The sequence below is a fragment of the Rhamphochromis longiceps genome, linkage group LG5, assembly GCF_057381845.1.
Source record: "Rhamphochromis longiceps isolate RC_006_pf linkage group LG5, R_longiceps_female_GT1.1, whole genome shotgun sequence".
Taxonomy (NCBI): Eukaryota; Metazoa; Chordata; class Actinopteri; order Cichliformes; family Cichlidae; genus Rhamphochromis; species Rhamphochromis longiceps.
Genome location: NC_140561.1, coordinates 21,709,773 through 21,735,397, shown reverse-complemented (window position 1 = coordinate 21,735,397; position 25,625 = coordinate 21,709,773). Strand labels below are relative to the sequence as shown.

At 42.9% G+C, this 25,625-nt stretch overlaps 1 protein-coding gene and 1 pseudogene across 1 annotated transcript; one reads left to right on the top strand and one right to left on the bottom strand.

Moving 5' to 3' along the window:
* Positions 1 to 3,299: 3,299 nt before the first annotated feature.
* On the top strand, positions 3,300 to 11,319 carry LOC146669927 (RNA-binding protein 15 pseudogene; annotated as a pseudogene).
* A 4,294-nt stretch (positions 11,320 to 15,613) lies between these two features.
* LOC146669926 (amphoterin-induced protein 1-like) lies at positions 15,614 to 20,549 on the bottom strand. The gene is made up of 2 exons (XM_085406580.1): positions 20,372 to 20,549; positions 15,614 to 20,016 (listed from the first exon to the last, which is right to left on the bottom strand). The coding sequence occupies exon 2, from the start codon at positions 19,946 to 19,948 to the stop codon at positions 18,428 to 18,430; it is 1,521 nt and encodes a 506-aa protein (XP_085262706.1). The 5' UTR covers positions 19,949 to 20,016; positions 20,372 to 20,549; the 3' UTR covers positions 15,614 to 18,427.
* Between the last annotated feature and the right edge of the window lie 5,076 nt (positions 20,550 to 25,625).

The window sequence follows — 25,625 nt, the reverse complement described above, 5'->3', positions numbered from 1 at the left end:
ATGCTTACACGATCACTGACATTTCTACTGTAGGCGAGTGAGTATGGACACATTTAAAAGGTGTGAAAAGGCTTGTCAAAGTAACTGATTGTCCACATGTTTGACATTTCACTAATTCTGCTGGATTATTTTCGGGCAAAAAACAAGACACAAGTCGTCTATTAACACAATCAAACAAAGGTTGTTTTCATGCAAGTCATAATTCAGGTGTATCTTTAACACAGCAAATGCACATGACTCGTACTATTAGCTCTTAAATTATTTTCTGTTGAGGCAGCATTAACTGCTGCTTGTGCATGAGTGCGTGGGGATATGCTGGTGTTGTGCAGGTGTTCACAGGACACAGGAGAAAGTGGGTCATGCTTAGCTCTGACAGACTTAGTGCAGCGCTCACTCCAAGATATTTTTTCCAAAGAATTATTTACACATATTTTACTCAAAATCTGCTGTGTGAGAAGATTTTCACTAATTAATATTAATCAGACATAATGATAGGTCTCATTCGAGGACTGTGATTTCAGTGACATCAGTGGGATTGAGTTTCTATTGAAGATTGGAAATTCATCATGACTCCATCCATGCTGGCTCAGGTTACACAGGTGAAAGGCCGGCTGTCCTTTGGTTGGCGGATGCCGAAAAAGCACAGGCAGATCTGTTACCAAGCATCTGTTTCAGATGAAAGCTGTGGAGCAGTGGATCAGGTCGCGATGTTCACCTAAAAGCAACACACAAAAATAGAAACTCATTAAAAGCTGTTTTTTCCCCTCCGCTAATCCAGATTTACCCTTTGACAGCTCATTAACAAAAACCTTGGTACGCAGTTCTGTTTTCAGGGGTTATTAACAGATGAACCTCGTATCTGTTTCACTGTGGTCGAGGTTTAACATTTCTGTGAATTTGTAGCGGCAGCTTTGGGAAATTTGACCTAAAACGATTTAATTTGGCAAACACTTTATATAACGCTTACTGACAACACTGCTGTTTCCAGCTGCTTATTTTGTGGTATGAACATGTTCATGCTACAACAAAATCTCTTTTAACCCATTGCCACTGTTTATACGTCATTTATTTGCTCTACTTCAATGATTAGAGGCACCACACTTCTCTACTCATGCTGTTTTTGTAGACACTCCTAAACCAATTTTAATACTGGACAGCAGATTGCCTTGCTGGACCTGTGAGGGGACATGTGACTCTCCGTGGAAGAACCTCACCAGATGGCCTCTCAAACAGGGGCCTGTCCAGCTCACAGGGTTGAGGACAAAGCTCCTGTCCCCATTTTTTTGGACAACATAATCCTTTTAAAATACCCCTGCAGCAAAGCACTCTTAACAAAAAAAAAAAAAAAAGCATTGTTGGTGCAACACAGTTGGTGCTGCAAATAATCAGGTCAAACTCACTGTGAAAAAACCCCAAATATACAGGTTTAAATGTGGCAAAAAGACATGATTTTGTTTATTTGGAGATGGGCTGGACAGAGCAAACAGTTAATGATATTGATGTAACTGTAGCTAGGCATGGATTTATATTTGAATGAGCATGAAGAAAGTGGATGGAGATGCTTTGAAACTGGAAGCTTTTCTGTTCATAATAACTGCACAACCATTTCCCGCCCTGCTGTCATTATGCCTGTAATCCTACACGTGGGAGTGCCCTACATACGTGCCTCAGGGTTTTATCTCTCTGTGTTATCAATGTTAACAATGAATCCCACATAATAGGAATAATGTGGAAGATGGTGATCTCATTTTAGTAGGAGCTACAATCATGTGACCAAAACGTTTCACAGGACTCTCTGCAGTCCAGTGAAACTGAGCACATCCTGACTGCATCCACATGAATGAAGAGTGTAAGTAGCAGCTAGGTGCTGCTAAATGCATTTGATGAATTGATAATCAGCAAGTGTGAACATCATTCGACAGTAAGAAAGATTAATCACAAGTGGAAAACATCTTCCCAGGAAGAGAGTAATATAGAGCTACTACAGTAACAATTAAATTAAGAATAGAAATGTAATATCATCCTGAGAACTGAAGGAAAAAAGTATCTTTCAGTTAATTTTTTTGTGATTTCCTGTCTCGTTGGAGCTAAAAGAAGCCACCGAAATGCATGAGAAATCACTGGAAAGACCTGGATTTCCTGGACTTGGTGCGTTAGCTCAAATGGACCTAAAAATCCATTACAGAGGACATAAATGAACAGGCTGGGTTTCAGGAGGATATAATGGTTTTATATTTTGCTTGGAGTAGTATAGAAGAGTAACTAGACATGAAAATGTTTCCAGCTGAGCTGTTTCTACCACTGATACCCAAAGGTTTCTGCTATAGAGACAGTCTGTTCTTTGATTTCCTGTTTCACTGAAGATGTTAAAAGAAGCTTCTCTGCCCTCTGGTGGTGTTTCTGTGTTCAGCATGCAGCGGGCCAGCAAGTCACAGACAGACGGACATAAACGGATTTTAACCGCTGTTCACTTCTTAAAGCACAGTTTGCACTTCTAATGGCGAATAAATTGTGCTTACAATAACTAGCAGACTGAGCAGTCTAAGAAATCGCCACTGTGACATTTAACACGAGCAGTCTGAAGGAAAGAGGATACTGAAAATATCTGATTCACTCGGTTTAACAGATCAGGTTCTTGATTGGTTCTCATCATACCTAAAGGCCAGAAATGAAAGTGTGATTACGGTTTAGAAAATCAGACTATTCAAATCTTACAGATCATCCTGCAAGTTACCTCTCAGTTAAAGCGTGCACTTCAATCTAAAAACTGTCTCCTCAGCTCATCACATTTCTACAACTCTGTTCTTCGAATAGGGGCAATGGCCAGCTGCACCTACCGGGCTATTTCAGACACAGCCCCGCAGGATGCAAATAACTTGTTTGATCCTATTATGGCAGTCAGCCCCCCCCCCGCCACTGTTTTCCTGTCTGGTATTATCACAAAATCAGTGTACTTACTTCAAGGGCACCTGCAGCCTTCCTGTGCAGGCATTACGCCACTTTTAAACTAAATCTTCAAAATATAAAAAAAATATATTAGATTTTTATTTTATATTTCAATAAGAAAATAAAAGTTATAGTAATCTCAAAGCCAAGTGTTCACTTGCTTTGGGCCTCTTCTGTTTATGCAGTGCTTCAACCATAATGCCACAACCTGTTTTAAAATAAGCTTCTGCCTGCAGGACTGTACTTTGACCTCAGCAACACAGCCGCACCCTCTTTTATAATAGGTGAGCTGGTTTCCTTTTTTATGGATTGACAAGCCACGGCGCCAATCGGCTTGTTTTACAGGAAGGTAGGCGGGACTTCCTGTACAGTAGTGCAAGTAATCCAACATGGCGCTTACGTTGCTCGCCTGAGAGTGCAGTGGGAAGCGCTTTAAGTTCAGCTCGATTTCAGTAGTAGAGTTCATTAAAGCGGATCAGGCTTTTAGAAATGAAGGGGAAAGAGCGATCGCCGATGAAGAAGCGCTCCCGGGCGCTGGATGATAGCAGAGACCGAGGAGGAAGCCACCTGAGCAGCAAGAAGAGCGGAGCCCTGTCGGCGGTTAGCGGCAACACGGGTAACGGCTCTGCTTACAGCGGCTCTTCATCCAGGAGGAGCTTACACAACGACAAAAGAGACCTGAGGGATTCGGACGGACACAGCACATCCAGTCGGACTAGCAGCGGCTACGACTACGGAGTTGTTTCCGGGAACAAGCCGCACGGTGGCGCTGACCTCGCCGCGGAATCCTCCAGGTCGGGTTCACGCAGCGACCTAAGGCCTCCGTCAAACCCAGGAAGTGAGTACAAGACTTTGAAAATCAGCGAGCTGGGCTCCCAGCTCAACGACGAGGAAATAGAGGACGGCCTGTTCCACGAGTTCAGGAAGTTTGGGGACGTGAGCGTTAAAATGACCCGAGAAAACGACGAGAGGGTCGCGTTTGTGAACTTCAGGCGACCCGATGACGCCCGGGCTGCCAAACACGCCCGCGGGAAGCTGGTGCTGTACGATCGGCCGCTGAAAATAGAGACAGTCTACATGAGCAGACTTAGGAGCCGCTCCCCCGTTGCTAAAGACGGCTTCCCCGCGGGACACAGACCCCTACACGCTCAGAAAGCTCTGTCTCCCTCAGGCATGGGGTTCAGAGACTACCGGCTACAGCAGCTGGCTCTGGGCCGTCTGCCCCCTCCCCCTTTGCCGCCTCCTCACCTCAGAGACGTGGACAGAGACAGAGATTTTCCCGTGTATGAAGGCAGAAACAGACCGCCTTACATTCCCGAGTGTTTCCGCGATGAGGACATGTTGAGCCCCGAGGACGACCAGAGGGCAAACAGGACTTTGTTTTTGGGCAATTTGGACGTGACTGTGACGGAGAGTGACCTGAGAAGGGCGTTTGACAGGTTTGGAGTGATTACAGAGGTGGACATTAAGCGCACAGTGAGAGGCCAGAGCAACACCTATGGATTCATCAAGTTTGAGAACCTTGACATGGCTCATCGGGCCAAAGTGGCCATGGCTGGGAAAATCCTGGGCCACAGCCCGATTAAAATAGGATATGGGAAACCTACGCCCTCGACCAGGCTGTGGGTGGGGGGGCTCGGGCCTTGGGTTCCACTTGCTGCACTTGCCAAAGAGTTTGACCGCTTCGGGACCATCAGGACTATAGACTACAGGAAAGGTGATGCGTGGGCTTATATCCAGTATGAGAGCCTGGATGCTGCTCAGGCTGGGTATACTCACATGCGTGGCTTCCCTCTCGGTGGCCCCGACAGGAGACTCAGAGTGGACTTTGCAGAAGCAGAGACTCGCTACCAGCAGCAGCAGTATACGCAGCTTCCTCTCCCCCTGCCACACTATGAATTAGCCACCGAGCCATATTCACACCGCCTTTCTGATCCAGTGAGAGCGAGAGAGCGGTCCCCTCCACTTCCTGCTCGCTTCAGAGACCGGGATCTCTACCCTGCTGAATGGTCTGGCCTCGGTGCACACGAGAGGATGCGAGGTTTTGACCCGGCAGACCGTCTGGACAGGCGCTCCCATGAGAGCTGGTCACTAGAACGGGAGCGGGAGTTGCAAAGCAGAGATTTGGCCCGCACAAAGAGACCTTTAGATGACGGTTGGCGGCTGGAGCACTCCCCTGACGGCAGTAACTTTGGTCTGCGGCGTCATGGCAGCTCTCTGGACCGCAGCCCGGGAGGGAGCAGCCGAGATGGGGGGCGCTACAGTGACCCCGAACGCTTGCCTCGCTCTGGCAGAACCTCCCCAGTCAAAGACAGGAAGAACAGCCTGGACGCTGGGTTTGTGGACAAAAAAAGGAGAACACGCAGCCCATCAGAGCCACGCTCCGGCTCCGAGAAGGGGCGCAAACACAAAGTCAGTGACTCCTCCAAGAGCCCAGCGAAGAAGGAGGACCGCTCAGAACATCTTTCCTCCTCTACAAACTCCTCCAAACCCGGTCAGCAGCCTGACCCAGATGCTGAAAAACAGAAGCAGAGTCAGGTCTGGCAGGGCGTCCTCCTGCTGAAGAATAGCAGCTTCCCCACCTCACTGCACCTGCTGGAAGGGGACATGAAGGTGGCTGCCAGTCTGCTGGTGGACGGCTCTAAAGGGGGCCAAGTTTCCCAACTGAAGATCAGCCAGCGCCTGCGCCTGGACCAGCCGAAGTTGGACGAGGTCTCCCGTCGCATCAAGGCCGCCGGGTCCAGCGGACACGCCATCCTCCTCGCTTTGCCTTGGACATCCGACGACAGCAGTGCCCAGGACACCGTCAACTCCACCGAGAGACCCCTGAAGAACCTGGTGTCCTACCTGAAGCAGAAAGAGGCGGCAGGTATCATCAGCCTCCCCGCTGGGGGCGGCCGTGACAAGGACCACGGAGGAGTACTACACGCTTTTCCCCCATGTGAGTTTTCCCAGCAGTTCTTGGATGCCTCTGCCAAAGCCTTTGCCAAATCAGAGGATGACTACTTGGTAATGGTTATTATCAGAGGAGCATCATGAAAAAAAAAAGAAAGAAAAAAAACCAACAACAACAACATGTTTCATGTCACACTCAAAACTGTTAAACTGTGAGATGTAAACACAGGGAGAAGAAGTGGTATTAAAGCAGTGCAGGAGACAAACAGCAGGATGCAGATTTTAAGCTCTCTAACCTGCTTCTATTTCATCCTGGTGAAAGTTTATAAAATTAAAGTCAAACTGAATTAAGTACATTTTTATAAGTTGATGAATTTGATTGTTAAATCAGGTGAAAGTTTGCCTTTACTATTTAGATATTTAGATTAAATGCACATTACCTGAAGGGTACTATCCTAAGGTGAGTCCAGAGTGAACTACAGGTCTGTGAATCAGTACTGTGTGTGTTGCCTTATCGTTTAAAAAGAACAGGTCCTTTATGTGCTTTTCACACAACTCCTGCCTACAACAATGAGCTGAAGATCTAGAAGAGAGCATTTAGCCTCATTTTTGGTATTTGAAATCAAACTCATGTACACTGTTTTCTTTTTTTTTTTCTTCTCCTGATTAAGGAAGTCCATTTGCTTTAAAGCAGTATCCGTTGGCCAGTAATTGACCTACACCAGATGTTCGTATGTATTTGGTTTTCTTTTTTTTGTGACCAAGTAAAAAAAATTTTGAAGACTTCCAAATTCCAACTTTCAGTAAATGATCTTTAAGATGTCAAATTATAGCAGAAAGAGCAGTTAAACAGACCAAATCACTCCATCACTCCTTCTGGATATTCATGTGTAAAGTTAAGGTACACGAGAGCATCAGGAGTTTCAAGTATAATTTACATTACCAGTGCTTTTGTGTGTGTATGTGTAGTTGCGCGTGTGTGTGTGTGTGTGTGTGTGTGTGTGCCATGTTTCATGAGTCATGTTACTTTATGACTAAGTGGAGGTTTGTCATCGGTGCTTTCACAATTTTCACCAAGCACTTGTACCAGCAGCAGCCGTTTGTGAGGGGATGGACACAAGCAGCAAGCTCTGCGAGCTTTCATTTCTCAAAGGCGTATCAGGATCCAACTACTGATTGATCTTTAAATTATTATTATTATCCATCTGAAATTGTGAAAAATGCTCCCTGATTGACCAAAAGTCCAAAACCCGAGGACTAGATTTTTTTCGTGTGTGTGTTTGAAATTTTTTGCTTATCGTTATCTTTTAATATTTTAGTAACGAGCTAAATCAACTCCCCCGCAGTCTCAATGCAAATTTTACAAGGCTAGTCTGTGTTGTCGGGCTCTTATTTTGAAGTATGGGGTTGCTTTTTGTGTCCTTCCCTTCTCCGTTGTGTGGTTTGTTTGGTTTTTTTTGTTCTTTTTTAATTATCCACAGTTTGGTTGAGCATTTATTGTTTGATCAGATGCCTCACTCAGTTTGTCATGTTTTAACTCACTGATTACAATTACTACCCTAAGAAAGCATATTGTTTTTGTTTTGTTTTTTTTAAAAAAAAGAATGATGTAACCTCCAACTGAAGAGCTGTATACCATGCACAGGTCTTTTTTTTTTTTTCTTCTTTGCCTGATTGTGAGTTTCCAAAAAAGAAAATGTTGCAGTTCGATCAGAGGACTTTGGCGTACGTTTCCACACACACGAGGAACGGAGGCCATGTTCAACTGGCCATACTTGCCGCCTTCAAAAAGGGACTCATAATGATTGTTTTTCATGCTTTGATTTGAGTACTGTGTTTCAAATGGATAAAGAGTGATTTGTGCTGTATACTCAGGATATCTGAAGAGAGAGAGAAATGGAGATCATCAATGCTCATGGGCCTAAGAAGTATACCTGTCAGCAAAAACACGCAAAGTGCAACGTGCACTTCATACATCTTGTCTTAATAAATTTACTCTTTCGTGGGAAACACGAGTGCCTCGGAAGACAACTTTTGTGACCTTTTTCTGTTCTTGGAATTTTCTGTGAAAGTCTTTAAAAAAAAAAAAAGAGAGAGAGAGAAAAGGGGAAAAAAAGGCTTTCACTTTGACAGCAGGAGGCTTCCCGGCAGACGTGAGAGGAAGTGTGAGAATCGAGGGAAAGCCTCTCAGTTCTGTGTTTTCGTGATGCTCGACATGTGTTCGGTGACCTCTCTTGTGAAGAGCTTTTCCATATGACCTTCATTGAGATTGAAATTTGGCGGTGCTAGAATACTTTGTGCAGCCTGTTTGGGAAAGGAAAATGTAGAGTCCCTGTGCCTCCTCAGACCTGTGGCTTATTCCTCGGTCGCCTTTGTGCGTGCGGAGGTGTGACACAGAACCTGCTCATCTGAGAGCTGTTTCTCAACAGGGCTCGTCTCAGCGGGAGCTTTTTCTTCCTCCCCTCATCTGGTTCCAGCAGCGCACTGGTGCACAGTGTGTTTGTTCAGCGTCTGCAGCAGGAGCAGTGTTTGTGTAGTTGCTTATTGTTCTTGCATCGGAGTTTTAAAGAAGAAGATCTCCGTGCTAGGGCCAGACCTGCTGCCTCAGCCTGTCGGAGAGGAGGTCGAGGCGGTGAGACGGCGTCTGCCAAATATCGGAAAGGAAGCGCAGTGGAGACGAGAGATCGCCCCGGTTGAGGCCTGAGCAGGGAATCCTAATCTTTTAGTTGGTTTGTTGATCTGATGATTTATGCACTTTTAAAAAGATTGTGTGGCAAACTGCATATGAAAGCACAGAGACGAGAGGATGACTCCCATCGTAGTTTCCTGGTTGTTCTTCAAACAAAAGGGACGGCTACCCTTCAGCTCCAAGTATCTGCACGGTGCTCCAGCTCAAGGTGTCCCCTGGAGGGGGAGGCGTGAAGCGTAACAGCTTTACGCCTCCTGGCTGCTCCCACCCCTCAGGTAACGTATACTGATGGCCACAACGACACGAGCGGGTACGTATTGTAATGTCAAAGAGCACCACAGGCACACTGTTGCTTAAGTAAAAGCTGGTAAGTGCAGGGGTGAGAAAAAAATAGCAAAAAAAATCAGTTAACATGCAGTAAAATTACAATAATTCTGATTTTGTTAAAAGCATAAAAGCCAGAGATTAGTGTTGAGCTAACATTGTCACAGTTTCTGTCAGTGACAGTCGGTGAGCGTTTCTTTCCTGTTGTCTCACCAAATTGTGGTTTTACATCCCATAAACTGCTGTAACCTAGCAAAAGATTTAATTTCATTTCAAAAGGTACTTAAAATTAAGCTCTGCCCCTTTGCGTGCATTAACATGTGAGTAAAGTTTAATCTCAGTGAGACGGTGCTGTAGTTGCCTTTAATTGAAACCTTGATTTTTCAAAGTAAGTCAAATATATGTGCAGGAGTGAAACTCATAGATGTAAAATAAATAAATAAATAAAATAACAGAGTAAATGGGAACAGCCAAGAAAATGGAAATGGTCCAGGTGCACTAAAGAACAATGCTTCAGCAGGCCTGAGAGTCTCTGAGTGACACAGAAGGACAATGTAATGCAGGCAAGATTATTATAGTTCACTAAAAACTAAAATAGGTATAAAAAAAAATTGACTTTTGAAAAAGAAACAATTTTGTGAACTTTGAAAACTAAAATTTAAAAAAAAGTTTTAGAATTTGGTAAAAATTGTTAGCACAACCTGCCTGACGAGGCTTTGGAAGCCTACAGGACTGTGAGTCGACTGCTTTCAAAAGTTCGGTGTTTATATTGTAGCATCGACACTGATAATCTGAAATCTTGTCTCTGGTGAATGCTCTAAAATGAACAAACGTACTCTGGAAAGTAAAGTTAAAGTAAAATAAAAATAGAAGGTAAAGAAAATCCAAAACTGTAATAACTGAATATATGTGTGTATATATAATACAAATACACGGTAAACTAAACATTACAAAAATGGGGAAAAGTAGATCTCAAGACCATTATAATTTGTAAGTGCTCTTACCTGCTCTGAGAGAAAGATGTCAATGTTAGAGGCCTGCGGCTGATCCAGATAATGATAGTATTGATACCAGTGATGGTATCAGATGGATACTGGAATACTAGGATCAGTACTTTTTCCATCATCCAAGTTCAGAATGAACCCTCTGAGCTTTTACTAAATATTTGTTCTGAAAATGAAAAACTATAACTCAGACATACACTAGAAAAATTTCTTAAACATTTTCCAGTTTTAAAATACATGAAAAGCTGAAATGTGTCTTAAATTTGTATTATTAACTAATTATTGTGGAAAGTAAAAATCACAGTGATTTCTTGGTCAGTAAAATTTATCCAGATTTTGCAAATTGATGATGATTCATCTCATAAATCATTGCACATTGCTCTTCTCTACATAAGCTGCCTTTATAAGTTAAACGTATTGGTATTAACAATGCTGTGCTTGTACTAAACTTGCAGTATTGCCCAGTGAAAATAGTGCTGAATAGATGCCGTGCAGTACGATCAGCCATCTGCAGGTGCTGTCAGTCACAACAGCCTCAGTTCTTACTCGTTATGATGGCAGTCTGTTTAGTTTACTGTATTCTGCGCTGCTCGCCGCGGTACATGAGGCGTGCAAATTTTGTTTTACAGCTTCAGGTTTAGTCGGTGCAAAGGTTCATGCCAACGGGATTGCTTGCTAAATCAGAGGAGGTGCAGGCGCTTGGATTTCTGCAGGGATAAAGGTGACTGAAGCTTGATGTTGTTACAGTGAACTAAAATTAGGTGTGGAAACCACAACAAGAATCAACTGAACCATTTAAAAAGTCACATATAAATGAAAACAAAGGGGGAAATGGCCGAGGAGACAGTTTATGCATGTTTAATAAGCTTAGGATGTTCACATGAGTGACTGTGAGTCAGCTGTTGATAAAATATTTGGGGTTTTTTCCGTCTTATAAACACCCTCCACATATTAATAATAAAAAAGTAAGCATTTCAAAATAAAATTAAAATGAGCAAACTCAGTGAAACAGTTTGAAATCAAGTGGAAAAACAAATGAGTGAGTGTATCCCAGGACCATGCCTTTTAACTTCAAAGGAATTTGCCATCATTTGTGATCATTAGAAATATCAACTGGTGTGAGTATTATTACATCGCCTCCAGCTCTGAATCTAAACCTGCACACCTGGAAACGTTTCTGCTGTTTCACTGAGTTTTAGGCCTGTTTTGTGAAAATCCAGTTCTTTTTGTTTTGAACATGTTTTAAAGATGCTTCTAATCAAAATGTTGAGTGTTTCAGGTCATTCCCTCGACACAGAAGCAAAGAAGAATGAAAATATCCTCAGTGGTTTGCCCTCTGAACGCAAAAAAAAAGCCCGCTTCACACTGTGGGACGCTGGCTCTGTGAGTACAACTTAATTAAATTCAAATCTTAATTAAAGTTTTTTATTGTTTCTCATAATAATGTGAACATCAGCTGATTTTGTGCTTGAATAAAGGCAGCTGTTCTTTAAACGTTTCTGATTGTCTGTATTTATTTTGTATTTGTTTGAATGATGAACCTTTTACACCGTCAGTCCTCCGGAGGGCAGCATTGAGCGGAGCGATATTAAACAGAGGCTTTGTAGCTTATATGGGGGGAAAGTTCAGCTATTTTCTCATAAGTAACATCCAGTCTCCCGTGTGCAGGATGAACACGTTCATTCTGACACAAATAGGAGACGGTCACTTTCATCTTTATGATTGCACAACTAACGTTGCGTTTGCCAGATAAAGGCAGCAACAGTATTCTTCACTTCAGAGGGACTTTTACAGAGAGTAGATAAGAGAAACTAAATCAGGATGTAGTGAAAGTGAGGACACCTGAGAACAGGTGTGGCTCACAGTTGGATCTATAAGCTTTTGGAAGATTAAACATGTTGACAGGAGCCTCTAAAAATGGGGTAAATGGTTGTAAAATGAACAGTTATGTCAATGCTTTTCTTAAAAATGTGTTTAGTGTCCTTTGTGTTGGTGCACAGAGGCAAAGTGTGTCATCATCAAATACTTATTGAACCTAACTGTGCAGTTTCACCACCGGGGCTGCGTTGTGTTCTTCATCTCATCGAGCTCAGTTTATATTTCTCCTGCACTTTTATAAATCACTCCCAGCGTGTTATTCCTTTTTAGGTTAAGCTATGAGGCCGGAGATATTCTGGAGAAAATGTTTATGAGTGTGCTCCCAGATGTTTGTGCAACTGAAGTGAAAAGTTGTTCCAGTTGCTTCGATCTGGCAGCTGCTGCAAGAGGAAAACATTTCTCCTGCCGTGTAGTCGTCTTTAGAGTGCATCGGCCATGATTGTTGAGCACGACGGGCTCCGCTCTGTCCCGATGGAGTGAAAAACTGAAACATTGGGAACACCAATATAAGATTAACAAATAATGAACGACAACAGTATCAAAGTGACTGATCTGTTCTTTCACCAGCCTCCATCCTCTGCTTTTGAGACCACCAAAAAAACATTTCATCTTATACAACATCAGGGCAAATCCTACATACTCCATGCAAGCATGAAAAAATGATCTGAGAAGTGTCCAAGAATATTTTTGCAGAGGGAAGAATGAATCCTTCCATGTCAGGGAATTGGTGGCCGCTAGATGGCAGTAGACTCGCTCAACTGCTGCTTCAGTCGCTTCCCCATTCATGTGATTCTCCTGGGAGGGGCCTGAGGAGAGGATGAGTCATCTCACTTAGAATTCAGCCTTTAAGCCACCGAGCAAAGACGCCATTCATTCATTGTCAGCAGGCCCACAGTTACTGCCATCTGTGTGTGTGTGTGTGATGTTCAGCGATCTGATATTTTCTTCAGACAGCTGCGTTTGTTCTAATAATAATCTGGCATATCATGTAGCTCTTTCCCATTTAAACGCTTGCATCATCACACAGATCAGCCACTGTCAGCCCCTTTCTGTCTCCTTTGGGCTTTTTATGAATTAAATACTTTGCAGATCCTGATTCAGTGTTGTGTTTTTGTCCAGCGTTTTTCAGATCTTTAAGCCTAGTCTCACACACACCTGGGTAGTGTTGGGTGTATTGTGAGTAAGCGTGGTAATATGAGAAAGCGCCTGCTGAGACAGGGAGCATGAACATCCCCGCAGACCTCTTCAATCATTTATCCAGGAGATGAGTTGCAGGGCAGCCAGTGAGGTGTCACAGTGCACCCTCTTCACACACATGCCAGACGGTCACATGAACAAGTGTCATATATTATGTTCCACATAAAATTAGATGTGTTTTATGTGTGTAAATTGCAAGTTTACAGTAATAAGATGGAAACACTAGGTTGTCAGAAGCTGATATAATGCAGCTCTGTCTTGGACTGTGATTGGCAGAGGAAACTGAATACAGCACAGCGAGTTCACTCTCCTCTGGGACATACTGTGGTCAACAATCCAAATAAGGTTGAAAATCCAGCAACTTCAAATGTGGCCAGAAGCCGGCATGTTTCAGGCACAGATGCAACAAATACGACTCCCAGCTTCCACCCCAGCAGTCCATGTGGTCTCCTATTTCACTCAAGTGAACAAGGTTGGGTCAATAACGTAATTTAGAAACTGAAGCCAGAGGATTTCCTGCAGACTAACTAAGACAGCAAGTGAAAATTAATCTTTGCCTAGAAGGACACAACAGTCAGGCCAAGTCTGATCAGTCAGAGCCAAAGTTAAAGGAACAGTTTTACATTTTGAATTGGAATACTCTCTAATTAAGACTCTCTTTCTTGATAAGAGAGTCAGTGGCCCTGAGTAGTAAAGATAGCAACACTTTATAATATGGCCCACAACTAAGGGCATCATTTCCCAACAATTAAATCGATTTTAATATATTTTATTCGAAACGACAATCTAAATATATTTATCTTCAAATTCCTAAAGGTAGGGACACTAGAATAAGGATGTAACAAGTCAGGTTTTTACAGCAAACAAATAAATAATTAGACTGTAAATAAATTTAAGTAAAGCATAATTTCTTGGCTATTGACTGAGACATGGAACACCACCTCTCTGGTGGAGAAGGAGCATGAGCCAATCGTGAGGATGAGAGGTACCAGCTAGATATAGTCGGGCTCTCCTCAACACACGACTTGGCCTCTGAAACCAGTCTCCTGGAGAGGAGTTGGAGTCTGTCTCAGTCTGGTGTTGCCTGTGGTGAGAGGCGGCGGGTTGGGGTGGGTATCTTAGTATCCCTGCCTTCCCTGCTGCCTGTATGTTGGATTTTTCCCGGTGGATGAGAGGGTTTGTTCCCTGATCCTGCAGTTCAGGGAATGGGTCTTGACTGTTCTCTGCGCTTATAAGCCGAACAATAGTTTAGCGTATCTGGCCTTCTGAATCTACAGCTGTATATTCTGGACACTTGGGTGAAGAGAGGGGCTGAGCTGTCAACTGACCACCGCCTCACCTGGCGGTGAGTTGGATCAGGTGGCCGGGTAGGATGCTGGACAGACATGCTGCACTGAGCTGGTTGGTGCCTGTCATGGCGGGAACCCTCGATTGAGATGGTGGACACCGGTGGTGAAAGGAGTCCTACTGGGCTTCAGAGGCAGCTGATAGGTACAGACAGGCCAAATGAAACACGGCTCGGGCAGTGGCTGAAGCAAAAGCTCGGGCGTGGGAGGAGTTCAGAGAGGCCACAGAAAAAGACTTTTGGACTGCCTCGTAGAGATTCTGGCAAACCGCCAGGCAACTCAGGAGGGGAAAGTGGTCCTCTACCTGCACTGTATGCAGTGCTGACTTCAACTGAGGATTTTGTCAGGCAGTGGAAGGGATCTCCTTAATCCTACTGATACATCTTCCCTAGAGGAAGCAGAGTCTGGAGACGAGGGGGATGACTTGTCCATCACTGGGCGTGAGATCACTGAGTCAGTTAAACAGCTCCTTGGTGGCAGAGCCCCTGGAGTGGATGAGGTTCACACTGAGTTCCTAAAGGCTCTGGATGTTGTAGGACTGTCTTGCCTCTACGATGTTGCATGGAGATCATGGGCAGCACTTTTATGTTGGCAGACTTGGGATGTGGTTCCCATCTTTAAGGAGGAGGACCGGAGGGTGTGTTCCAACTATGGGGGATCACACTCCTCAGCCTCCCCAGGAAAGTCTATGCGAGGGTGCTGGAAAGGAGAGTCTGACAGTTAGTCGAAACTCAGCTACAGGAGGAACAATGCGGCTTTTGTCCCGGTCGCGGAAGACTGGACCAGCTCTTTACCCTCTCTAGGATAATTGAGAGTGCATTGCTCAACCAGTCTACATGTGTTTTGTGGACTTGGAGAAGGAATTTCCCTCTGAGTTTAATATTTTAAATTATTAATAAGTAATAATTTTGTTGCTGTGTTGCCCCTTATTCTAGTGTGCATACCTTTAAGGATTCAGTTACCTGCTACTTAGCTTTGCAGAACAGCACAACTGGTCGGATTGTGTCCAAACATGTTAAAATCTGCCTTTAAAGCATCTTTAACACAAACAAAAACTGCAGAGCAAAAATGAAAGGTGCCTTTGCACTAGGACATTACAACATTTCAAGTCTTTATTTTTTATGCATGTTAAAGAAGTTGCAAAGTCACAATTAATAAGTTAGCCGGATTCTCTAAGCCTGGGACAGAGCCACGCCAGTGATTTTACCTTGTTTCTGTATTTCCACTGTTTGTGTGAAGCTGAGCTAACAAGCTGTTGGCTGCACATGACAGTGAAAGTTCTGCAGTTGCACATATGTCACAGGACATACTGCACACGTCTCTTTTTACATCATGTTTATTTTTGTTGTTTGTGAACTACATGAGGAGTACAGCAATAAACAAGATACACAGAGCAAACAATGAAATGCAATAAGTCGTTATTCAGGATTGCATATATTAAAATACAGCAGGTGAACTCAGCACACTGACAATATACTGACTGTAAACACTGAACATGTAGGTAATGATTTGTCACACGTAGCTCCGTCTTTGGCTATTATAATGTCCAACATGATGACATAGTACATATGTGCATCCTCTGACAGACTGAAAAGTTCCTCCGGTTGTGTTGCTACATTATAATATTTAACAGACATGCTAGATTCTGACGATGTCATGAGCTTAAACTCCCACAGACACATTTATCGTGATTACACCGAGGTTATATTGAAAAAGCACCATGAGAAGTGCATAAACATCACTGTACCTTCAACATTAACATACATACCCTTTATAACACAACTTTGACTATCCAGAGATTGTGTAGCAATTACGATGCTCTACTGCTAACATTGTGACCTGAAATGAACAGCCTGAATGTATTATTATTGTTTTTTTATTATTATAAGTTGCATTTATTTGAGTCATCTTTTGGTCTTCATTGATTTTCATCCACACCCCTTTCTGCACAGTGTAACACAGCTTTTGTGGTTGCACCAGCCAGGGTAAAATATGAGCTTCTAGTCCTTTTAAGAGGATTCTGTTGGACATCTGTTTGAAAAACTGCTACATCTACATTTATATTTCAGCTGTCAGCCAGCCACAGGGGCCCGAGTGTTGGCTGCAGCTGCTATTTCTGACAGTGTTTATGAGAATTCTGGCTTGTGGCTGGCATCGGCTGATTTGCTTAGGGTTGGGCACTAATGCCCAGAAGCATTCAGTGGATGGTACTCGCTCTCAGGCTCTTCCAGGCTGCTATTTACTCTTCAGTATGGAAGTATGTGTGTTCATGTTGCCATTCTGAAACCTGACACTGAACACGATATTTTGTCGCAGTGTGATAACAAAATATGCAAATAAACTTGCTCAACTGGAAACTTATTGTTATGTTTGTTAGCATTATCAATCAGTTTCAGGTTTTCCATCTAGAGCAGCTTCCATACGTTTCTAAGATTCATCCATCCAAACTCACAAAACAATACTATTTATACTATTTTCTTTTACTCGAATTATTCTGTAATCTTTGGTAATTTAATTTGAACCCAACCTCTAAAATCGAGCAGTTTGACTGTAATGTTTACATCTAATAACTCGCTCATATAGAACATAATAAAATGGTGGCATTTATTTGTAGCTAAATTCAGCTGGCTGATTTTGTTTTTGTCGTCTGGAATATGTGTTTAACTTTAGCTTATTGCAATGAATTCTTTATGAACCAGGAACCAGGATTTGTTTTTTCTGCATAATCCACAGATAACAGTAACTATACCTGAAGCTTAGTCGGTGGAATAGTTTCTTTTTAAATGAGACTGTATTCATGCTATTGGCATGCTATTTGCTAATCAATCAGACAATGACATCAAGAGTTCATCAATATTTACTGCAGATTACTGACGCTCAACAACAGCACTGTTTACTGGAAATGTATGCATACTGGATGAGAATAAATTTGCCAAATAACAGTCAATAATTGTGTTTATACTGATAAAATAGCTGCTGAGTGTTTATATCCTGAGAACCAGCCTATTCATTTATGTCTTCTCTAATGGACGTTTGTTTTTGGTTGATATCGTTTGACTTATTTGAGCTATGCTAATAAGCCCTGGTGTACTAAATAGAGGACATCCTGGTCTATCCATCTATATCTTATGTGTTTGGGTGGCCTCTTTTAGCCCCAAAGAGGGTGGAAATTACAAAAAAAGTTCAGTGGGAAGATTCATTTTTCCCCGGTTCTCAGGAGGATATGAAGAGCTAGTCTGGTTCATTTTAAAGATTTCTTTTTAAGTAGTGCCTTCAGACAGCAGCTGTTGTGAACTGGAGCAATATAAATAATATTTTATGAGACAAAAAGTCAACTAAATTTGTCAGAAATTAGAATTCATTTTAAATGATAATAAAAGTATACCTGCATATGATATTTAATCAGAGCTGCTTTTAAAAGCACTTCATCTTAAGGCCAAAATCACTGCAAAAAACACATATTGCTGTTTAAACATTAAATCGCACTTGCATCTAAAAAGAAATTTAACTGAAAAAGTTGCATAAGTGTAATTATTAACAGCACTGTTTTCTGTGAAGTTTAGGAATGTTACATATAGCAGAAATATTGCATAATAATAGTAACAGAGTGAGTTCTGCAAGCTTTGCATAAAAATTAGCCTCCCTTTCTACGTTATTCAACAAATTCAGAACTTCTCACCTTTGCAGCACCTTCATCCCAATTGCAAGAAAGGCCATATCTTTAACATGCAGGCTACTGGCTACTCTGAGGTGACCTTCTCTCAGTAATGCCTTTAAGTAGTCTACTAAGCGCTGCTTGGTGGTTAATGTCTACATGGTAAGCATTTTTAAGAACGCAAACAATATTTAAAGTTCATATATTCTCATTTTTAGGGAACACGTGTTGCATTTATGAAAAAAAACCCAGTTCTCTACCAGAAATATAGCGCTCTGTGCCTTCACAGAGGAGTCATTTGAATTGTTAAGACGCATCACAAATGGAAAGGCCTAAAAGTGATTTAATCAAAAGATTAAAATCAATTTGAATCTTATGTTACTGGATCGGCACCACCGTCTCGAGTCAACTAAAGCTTTGTTTGGAAGATGCTCACTTTTGATATTTTGCTCACATTCTTAGAATACAAAGAAGCAGCGGCATCGCCCTTATTTCATATGACCATAGGAGAATTGGAGCACACCGAGCTGACATCAGACCTTGTTCTGCCCCTGTTGGCCCCCTGCCACTCCTCATCTTCCTCACTTATTGGATTCAGCCTCCCATTCTGCTCCAGCTGTTCTTTAGGTTCCAGGAAGGCCGTGTGTCTGTAGAGGAAACCTCCACCTCCCACCCTCTCTTGCCATCTCTCCTCGTGTGCCTGGGAGAGACTGACAGTTGAAGAGTGGAGGCTGTCTTTGCCGTCATTTTTCTCCATGTTCTGACCTGGACAACAAGCGCAGCGACACGGTGTGAAAAAGAGGTAGATGAGAATCATGACGAGACTGATCAGACACGCTACAAGGGTGGTGTAGGCTGTTTTTAGATTCTCCAGTCCTTTGCTCATGGTGGTATTAAACACCACTACAGTTACATACAGCGTCTCATTGAATGAATCACTTGTGGCATAGCAGGTGTAGACCCCTGAGTCTTCTACCTTTAGGGGCCCAATCCTAAGGCTGCTTTCGTTACGGATGAAAGTGGTTTCGTTTTGAGACACTGTCAGGTTTCCTGGCAGCACCCATCTCTTCACCATGTTCTTCTGTCTGGTGTCACAGTCTAACACCAAAGATTGCTCCAGATAGCCTTCTTTTTTAAAACCTTTGACCTCACTGCAGTTCAGATACTGTCTGGTCAGATCTAGTATGGCCATTTTTTCCTTCGGCTGGCCTGATGTCACACATGTGTGGTTGCTCCTGAAGTCAGTGGAAGGGCTGAGCTCCCTGAGTTCCCAGTGTGCCATCAGTTCATACAGCTCACAGCTGCAGGTTAGAGGGTTGTTGTGGAAGTACAGACCGTTTTTAATCCAGGCAGGCAGAGCCTGAAGCTCATCCAGGGGCAGAGCTTTAATTCGGTTGGAGGAAACATCCAGCAGTCTAAGGCTTTTCAGCCTGCCTCGGCCCTTTAACAGCTCTACGAGGATGCGTGTGATCTGGTTGTGGCTCAGATAGAGCCTCTGCAACTCGATGAGGCCAGAGAAGGCAGAGCGATCTATCTGAGAGATGTGGTTTTTATAAAGCAGCAGGACCTCCAGATTCTCCAGCGGCTCAAAAATGTATTCGTCCAGCAGGCGGAGGCTGTTAAAGGAAAGGTCCAGGTAGCGAAGCTTTCTCACATTCACAAATGCCTCAGTGGAGAGAAAGGTGAGGTTGTTATTACTGAGCAGCAGGCTTTGCAGCTGGTCGAGTCTGATGCCGGTCCAATCAGCTTGGAGCTTGGTGATAAAGTTGAAGCTGAGGTCCAGCACAGCTGCATACGATGGAAGAGCGTTGGGAACATTTGTTAGATTCTGCTTGGAGCAGCTGATGATGGTGCTGGCACACAAACAAGTCTTCTGACAAACCAGGGGGCTTCCAGTTAGCTGCCCACTGGCTCTCACTGCTGGTAACAGCAAAGTCAAGTGCAGAATAAAGCAGCTCCTTCGTTTTAACACTGCAACAGCAGCAGGCCAAAAAAAGCCGATGGAGCCCACCATGGCGCCAGCACTACGCACTGCAGGGACTCTGGATGTTCTCTTAGTTTTCACAGTGGAAAATCATGGATCTGTAATCACACATTGGGCCACGTGATCAATAAATCAGCTGTCAGGACATAATATGACATGATAATGATGCAGAGTCTCATGCCATTAAAGCAAACCCGCGCTCTAATGCAGAGAGGCGTGGTGCATTTGCGCAGCTGGATCATTAAAAAGTTGAATGTCGGCAAAAATGTTATCAGTGTCATATCGTGTCGTAGCATAGAATAAATAACAAACTATGGCGATTAATCAATGTGTCAAATTATTCAAAATAAACAGAATAGTCTAAAAGTTAAGTGTGTGTGTTAGTCGTTTCCCTGATATCAGTTATCAAAGCATTTACATTTGTCCCAGCGGGCGGACGCGATTCTGCGTTACCTTTTTTTCTCCCGTTTTTTAAAGAGAAAGAAGTCCTTAGCAGTCCAGTCGCGGAGATGATTAGGACAGATGCATCTTCTTCATCTTCATCATCTTTATCGTCGGCGACCCGCGAGCTCACAGACATCCACCTTAACACGCTGAGCTACGGGCGAACGCACTCTGCTGTCCGGCTCCAAATGACCGGAAGAGGCTGTGTGCAAGCCTCGCTGGTGAGGAAAGGAAATGCAACTATATCCGAGAGCTGATCTGATGTGAGGGGTGCAAACAGCAGAGGTGGGTGTGTGCCACATTTCCTCTCCTGCTCTCTGTCTCTCTGTCTCTTATGGCCAGTCTCTGATTCAAAAGACAAAAAACAAGCACCCAACATGAAAGCAGTGAGATGACAGCTCGGCTACACAAGCTTCAACATTTCATCATCTTTATCGAAGCTGATTTTTATTCTGCTTCCAATGAGCCAACATTTCTGATATTAAAACAGTGGTTCTCCAGGTTATCTGGAGGTCTTCCAAAGTTTGTCTTTGGACACATTTTTAGTGGAATGTTTTAGTTTGTTTGTTAACAGGCAAAAAACATAAATAGGTACGTTTTTTCCTTCACTTTTACCTAACCTGACTTGATGGCTCATTCAGTGCTACCATGCCTTTAATAATGAATCTCTTTCCCCAAAGTTGTCCTAACATCCTGGTGAAGGACGAGGTACCTGTGTGGATGAACTGCTGCAGCTCTGGACATGATGTGCGTACAGTAACATAGGAATCAATACGGGAAGTTCAGAGTACAGCACAACATATGGACTTACAGTAAACACCAGGCAGGCACAGACACATTAAGCACAATCAGTCAAATAAAGCAGGAAAATTAAGAGGCACATAAAGTTTCTTAAGATGGATTGCTTGAAGAAGTTTTATTGTACTGCAACATCCATGCAAAGGACAAACCAGTCCTGAAAACTGGTCTCTTATTTGATGAGGTCACACCTCATTTACAGTCATTTTCAAGGCTGTGATCTCACAGGTAGACCTCAGGTGTAACTCAAAACAAAGACAATATTTATCTCTGTGGTTTTTGTATTACTTGTGCCAGCTGACTGGGATAGCTTAAAGGGGACTGTGCCATCAGTGATGCTATTAACTAAACTTGTGGTTTCCACCTCATGACAGGTCAATATGTCTGTTGTGGAAAAGGTCTGCATGCCACTTTATAGTAGTGTGTAAATACTCATCACTAGGAGAGTGTATAACATCGCCTGTGTATCTAGTGCCCAACAAAGTTTATTTCACTGTTCAGCAGACCTCTGTGAGCCACAGTGAGTGATGTGGTGCTTTTCTCTGCAGGGGAAATGGGCTCTATGGTGTATTTCATACACAGTCCTGATGCTGTAAATACTGACTGCAGCGCCAGATATGTGTTTATATGTAAATGATCTCCAGCAAGTACTGTTATTTGAAGAATAAACCACTGTGCCTGGTTTTAAGTGGTGGCGTAACCTTAACTGAGTGTGAGTGTGCATCAGAAGTTAGTGAGGGTATAAACTCTCACTGCCCACCAGTGTTGGGACTAACGCGTTATTAAGTAACGTTACTTAATAACGCGTTACAGTAACTACGTTATTATTGTGGTAACGAGCACGGTAACTAGGTATTATGCCAAAATTAGGAACGCGTTAATCGTTACTGGGATTTAGATAGGGTCGTTATTCGTTACTTCGTGTGGTGAATCCACAGATTCAGTAACATTAGCAAGTGGTGGAGGCCAGGAGGTGGATGAGGGAAAGGGGAGGCAGGAGCAGAGACCCGAAGCGGCCGCCGGTCCGAGTGTCAGGTGGACTGAACTTCAGGTAAGAAGTTATGACCTGCAGTCTATCTGGGTCAGATCTAAACCAAGTTTAGGTGGAGTTTATTTTCGTTTTGCTGACTTTTTCGTACTGGGTACTCGCTAGCATGACTGAGTTTCTAATTGCCAACCATCCTGTAAAAAACAGAATCGTCTCGTATTCAGAGAAAATATTGTGCGTTTCGTGTTGAGCTGAAAAGGAACAGTTTGTCCCGGACTTCAGCTACAATGGAAAAGACACAAAGCTGGAGGTATTCTGTGTCTTTGCTGCACAGCTGCCTCTTCTCCTCTCATTCTCTCTTCCTCCCTCTCCTGTTGCTACTTTAATCATGAAACTGATCAATGATCAGCTGATTGGCTTTTCTCTCTTGCTTGTTTATCGCCCACTTGGCGCCAGAAAGAAAAAACAGCGGTTGTCGCGCTAAACAACAGCAGCACGTTTAAGCTTGATCAGCTGTTGTTAGAATTTATTTAATATTAATTTCTAGTATCAGCTGATGTTTGCTGGAGCCACAGCTGTAAAGCTGCTGGTCATGATGTCGGTTTGGTTATCTGGTGAGAGGGAAACATGAAGATGAAACCAGGAGATGTCCTTACTGAATCATCAGAGCTGTGATGGAGAAACAGGTTTACCTTTTAGGTGACATGAATGAGTTGAAGGGAAGTTATGAACCGTTTCTGAGAGACAAATAACACCAGGATCCTTTTTTAGGTAGCTGACAGCTGGTAACTGTGCAGGGGCGGGTCTAGCAAAGTGTTGCCAGGGGGCCAGGTAGGGCATTAACAGGGAGAGGGGGGCACAAAGAAATACTTTCTTATTCTCATTTAAAATGTCTAGCTTTTAAAAAATAATTATCTGAATCTTACAACAAACAATTGATAGATTGATGCATATATACCATCAAAACTGTGTACATCACTGTCACAACAGTGTTTATTATCATTCAAAGTCTTTATGATTTTTGCTATAATGGTGGGCCGGTCTCTAGTCAAAACGCCCAGGCCGATTTTTTTGTCCCAGTCCAGCTCTGTATGCAGCTCATCTGCAGTCTGGTGTTGCCTACATCTTCCTATTCAGAAGCAGAATTTCCGAGTTCTGAGTACAATCGAAAGCACCACGACTGCAGTTTTTGTGTTGGATGTAAAAAGCGCACATGACGTTGTGACGTAGGCTAGAATCATGGCGGCGGTCAACAACGGTCCAGGCGTGGGATTTCTCTCGTGGAAATATGCACATTATTTTTTCCTTTCTATTGGTAGGTGGCACAGTGCACTGTGGCAAGTAAGCAAGCTAGAAGACTGCAAAGTTATGGAAGAAACACATTAACAAGAGAATTCTGAGTAAAACCAAAGTTACTTTCCCTAGTAACTAGTTACTTTGAAAGTAACGAGTAACTTGAAGTAACTGAGTTACTTTTGATAGAAGTAACTATTAATGTAACTAAGTTACTAATTTAAAGTAACTTACCCAACACTGCTGCCCACACAGCTTACTTAGACTACCCTGGGAAAAACCCAGAACCTACTCTAATGGTCATCAAACCACATCTTTATTGATATATGCTGACATGTTAAAACTTGTCACAAAGGGTATGTGAGGGTCACAAATATCATCTTTATTGAACAAAGAGTTAAAGTTTGACACCTCCGGTAAAAAAACTGGGTTTGGAGGTGGTCTGTTCTTTTTGTCGCAAATATTAAGAGACCGGCACTAGATTTAAATGCAATAAAAATGTTGCAAACTGACATCCTTATCCATCCACAAAGCTAGTCTTCAGAATAAACACAAATACCTCACTATACTATAGATACTCATTCTTTCCAGTGAATGAGCCCGCTGTTTATTGTGCCCTAGCGAGTCATGTAAACTCACTTCTCCTCATCCCACCAAACTCTTCAAGCTCTTCAGCCTCATGTGAATTCTATAAGGAAGTATCAGACGGCAAGGGTGATTCAGGCCACAGCCTGGTGGAGGGTCATGAGGTTTAAGTTCTCCTGTAAATTATAACTAAAGTGCAGCTTCAGGGCAGTGGTCGCAGGGAGTATCTAAACCAGCCCACGGTGTGGAAAATAAAGGGAATGTATGTCCTTGCAAGACACGAGACATGTTTTTCAAAAGCTTGCCTGATGAATTGACACTAACATTTTGTATCCTGATGCCCAAAGGATATGTCCTACAACCTTAGACACTCTTGTCTTTTGCTCTGGTGTGTAAATATTTCTGAAATGTGTGTTTTCAAGTAAAAAAAAAAAAAGAAAGAAAGGCTCTGGGTTTGAACCTGTTGCTCAGCTCTTGCTTGTTAGACAAGGTCTTCATGTTTTCCTTGTACCTATGTTTCTCTCCTGTGGTTGCTCTGACTTCTGGTTGCCTTCTCATGCTTCACTGTTAGGTAAACTGTCCATTGGATTGAATGCACACATTGCATTGACTTCTGCCTCTCTGTTTGCCCTGTTGTGTCCAGGGTGTGTCCTGCCACTTCCACAGTCTTAGCTGGGATATATTTTAGGACAGATTTGTGCTTGTGGTGTTCTTTGTAGGATCACATGAGTCACCGATGACTATTTTCCTTATTAAGGAATCCATGGTGACAGATTTGGCTGATTTACTAAACATTTGAAGTCGTTCACAGCCTGAGAAAGAATAAAATTAAACCAGAGTAACCTGTGTCAAGTACAGGTTAGTAAGAAGAAGCAGAGGCAAATTAAAGAAAAAATCTTGAACCCTTCAGTGAATTAACTCTGTGGCTCTGTTATGCGATGGGGGACGTTATGCTGAGGTTGTTTGAGTTTGCTTGCCCCTTTAAAAAGAGGGATCACTGCACATAAATTCACTGTAAGTAGTCCTGAGCATCAGGGATCACTGAAAGGTTTGATGAGCATGGATATCATGTTAATCTGTTTAAGATTTTGTCCCATTGTGTTAGACAGCCCTCCATCATCTCTCCATCTCCATCATCAAACCACCAAATGATTGAATTTCTTTGGAAGAATGACGAATAGCCTTCCGGTGGATGCAAAGATGCATAAAAGCTTTTGCGGTTTTACTTGATGGTTACTGTTAATATGGTTTCTTTCTATCATTATTTGAGATATTACTGCTCACTGTTCAAAATGTATGCAGCCGGCAACCACTGATAATACAATGCACAATACAGTGGACATACTGCCACCATCTGGTGCAAGCAGCATGTTCAGGCCCTGCTCGAAGAAGCACATGTGCTTTCTTGTATAACTTTTCAGCTCTGCTCACCCGTTACACAAATAACTCAGCTGCTCTGCCTCTTCCAGAAAGCTCATGAAGATCTGTGTGAACAGACAAACAAATGCATTTTGTAACTAAATGGCTCATTTTGACTACTTAGGACACTCTCTGTGGCCACTTCATTAGGCACACCTGTTCAACTGCTCTTTTGGGTTT

Bases quoted from the DNA above. Each gene is read 5' to 3' on its own strand.
- LOC146669926 (XM_085406580.1), bottom strand. From the start codon at position 19,948: ATGGTGGGCTCCATCGGCTTTTTTTGGCCTGCTGCTGTTGCAGTGTTA.